The 2224-nt window shown below is 57.9% G+C and overlaps 1 protein-coding gene across 1 annotated transcript; it reads left to right on the forward strand.

Annotated features, from left to right (window-relative positions):
* Window positions 1-210: 210 nt before the first annotated feature.
* Window positions 211-1116, forward strand: LOC126534750 (uncharacterized). The gene has a single exon (XM_050181994.1). The coding sequence runs from the start codon at window positions 211-213 to the stop codon at window positions 1114-1116; it is 906 nt and encodes a 301-aa protein (XP_050037951.1).
* The last annotated feature ends 1108 nt before the right edge of the window (window positions 1117-2224 follow it).

Raw genomic sequence — 2224 nt, forward strand, 5'->3', positions numbered from 1 at the left:
GAATGCTATTGACATGGCGCACCGTACTGCGGTGCGAGAACTATACGGCCTCCCTCGCTCCTCCCAGGTAGGGGCGACACTCGCGGAAGTGGGCAACTGACCGCCATCGCTTCCTGCACGAAAGCAGGCGCTCGACCACATTGAGCGCCGCAGCGCTCACCACAGGGCCAGCGGCTCGTCTGCAGCCTCCACTCCCTGCCGAACTCGGGAATGGGCAAGCGCGCCACCGAGTTCTCAAAGCTCATCGGGTCGTCGCCAAAGTTCGTCTCCCTGCCGGACTACTCCAGTCTGCTCGACGTGAACATCGCGGTGCCTGGCGTCGCATCAAAGCGCCAAACTGCGGTGTGCGCCATGAGACAGGAGACCGCCTCCCTACTGCACGAGCGACTGGCAGGACGACTACTTGTCTACACCGATGGCTCGGGGACGCCGGACGGGTCCGGTGCTGCGGCTTTCACGGCACAGGACATCTCGGAAACGCGCCAGTGCCGACCGCGCTTTGCCGCGTCGTCGGCAGTGGCCGAACTCGCCGCCATCGATCTCGCTGCCGACCTCCTTTTGCAACATCCGAACATTATGTCAGCGGCCATTCTCACTGACTCTCGTGCGGCGCTTTGCATGCTGGCCAGGGACTACGCCCGAGTGTACCTTGTTGTTCGAGTTGGCTGCAAGCTGCGACACATCGTGAATCAAGGCTGCGACCTGGCGCTTCAATGGATACCCGCACACATCGGATTGCCAGGCAACGAGGAGGCTGACTCCCTCGCCAAGGCGGCGCACAGTGAGCGCTTTCCCCTCACCCAATTGGTGACGAGCTTCGACGCGGCCAACACAGCGGTACTACGCAGCCTCACTGCGCAACACCCCGATCGGCACGTCGCGGGGGGAACGCCCCCGCGCCTGCTCCCGCGTGTGGGCCTCTCTCGGGCTGACTGCACCTTCCTTGTCCGCCTGCGCATCGGCTGCTACAAAACAGCGGCGTGCACTCACAGACTCACGGAAAGCGGCAGCCCCGTGTGTGGTAGCTGCGACGGCGTGGAGACACTGGAGCATGTTCTACGTCACTGCCCGGCCTTCGGGACCGAGAGGGAGGCTCTGTACGCCTCCTACCGCTGATGTGGCTTGCCATCCACCACCCTGCAGTGCCTACTCTTCCCCAATGCTCCCAGTTCCATCACGAAGCGTGCATTTTTGGCATTGATGGAGTTCTGTGAAGCAACACACCTCAGAGCGCGGCTGTAGGCCCCGCAAACGCTTAGCTACATTGTCGTTTTTTTTTTTTGCTATTCCGGTCTCTCTCTCCGTTTTACTTCTGGTCACTATCTCCATCTTTTTCTCCCCATACCCCTTCCCCGTGCAGTGCTGTTGGGGTGTCCTCCTGTGAGAGACAGTTACGGCACTGCACTTATCTCTTCCATTTCTCTTTAAAAATCACTTCGCACACTGCGCTGAGGACTACGTTAACGTTTCTTAGCCGGTAAAAAAGCGGTCACCTTAGAAAGATAAACAAGTACACGTGTCAATATTGAGACAATAGACGGTTTTAGTATAGCGTAGAGCAGCAAACGCAAAGCATTACCGTTGCGTGCACCACACTGCGCATGCGCTGTACGTAAACGGTGCTGGAACTCTTACGCACGTACGCTATTTGGGATTTAGCAGTGAACGCTAACGCACGCAACCGGAGCCTTACGTACCGCTACATGGCGGCGCTAGTCGAAGTGAGACCTGCCCGCTTCAGATCTAACGAGGCGTCTGCCTGCACTGTTCGGCTCATTCGTTCCCAACTAATGCTTGTGTTTGTTTTAGATTTGTGTGGTGATGCTTCGACAGCGGTGTGCAGGTGACAAATGGACGTTGTTTACGATATACGTCTCGATTAGCGGCGCAGTAGGCTTAACGAAAGGGTTTGCTTACGTTTGCTCATTGTTGCAAATGGGTCGCAAGCCCCAAGGGTAGCGTTGGCCTGGCGGCCTGGGGCACAACAGGAAGCATCCGGAGGTCCTGGCAAAGCATGAGTCGACTGCTAACAACTTGTTTATTCTAGCATCGCAAAAGAGCGGCCGGTCAGGTCGACCGAAGTGGAGAGACGGGAGAGCAGGTTACTCGACAGAAGAAATCGGAGCCTCTCTCTTGGCGTCCGGGGGCAGCTGCTTTTATACTCTCGGAGTTGAGGGCAAGAAGGAACGCCTCAATAGAGGCGCACGTGACGGCGCCGCTCGGG

This window comes from Dermacentor andersoni, chromosome 7 (genome assembly GCF_023375885.2).
Source record: "Dermacentor andersoni chromosome 7, qqDerAnde1_hic_scaffold, whole genome shotgun sequence".
In the NCBI taxonomy this organism is placed as follows: Eukaryota; Metazoa; Arthropoda; class Arachnida; order Ixodida; family Ixodidae; genus Dermacentor; species Dermacentor andersoni.

Coding starts and splice junctions, on each gene's coding strand:
- LOC126534750 (XM_050181994.1), top strand. CDS start 211: ATGGGCAAGCGCGCCACCGAGTTCTCAAAGCTCATCGGGTCGTCGCCA.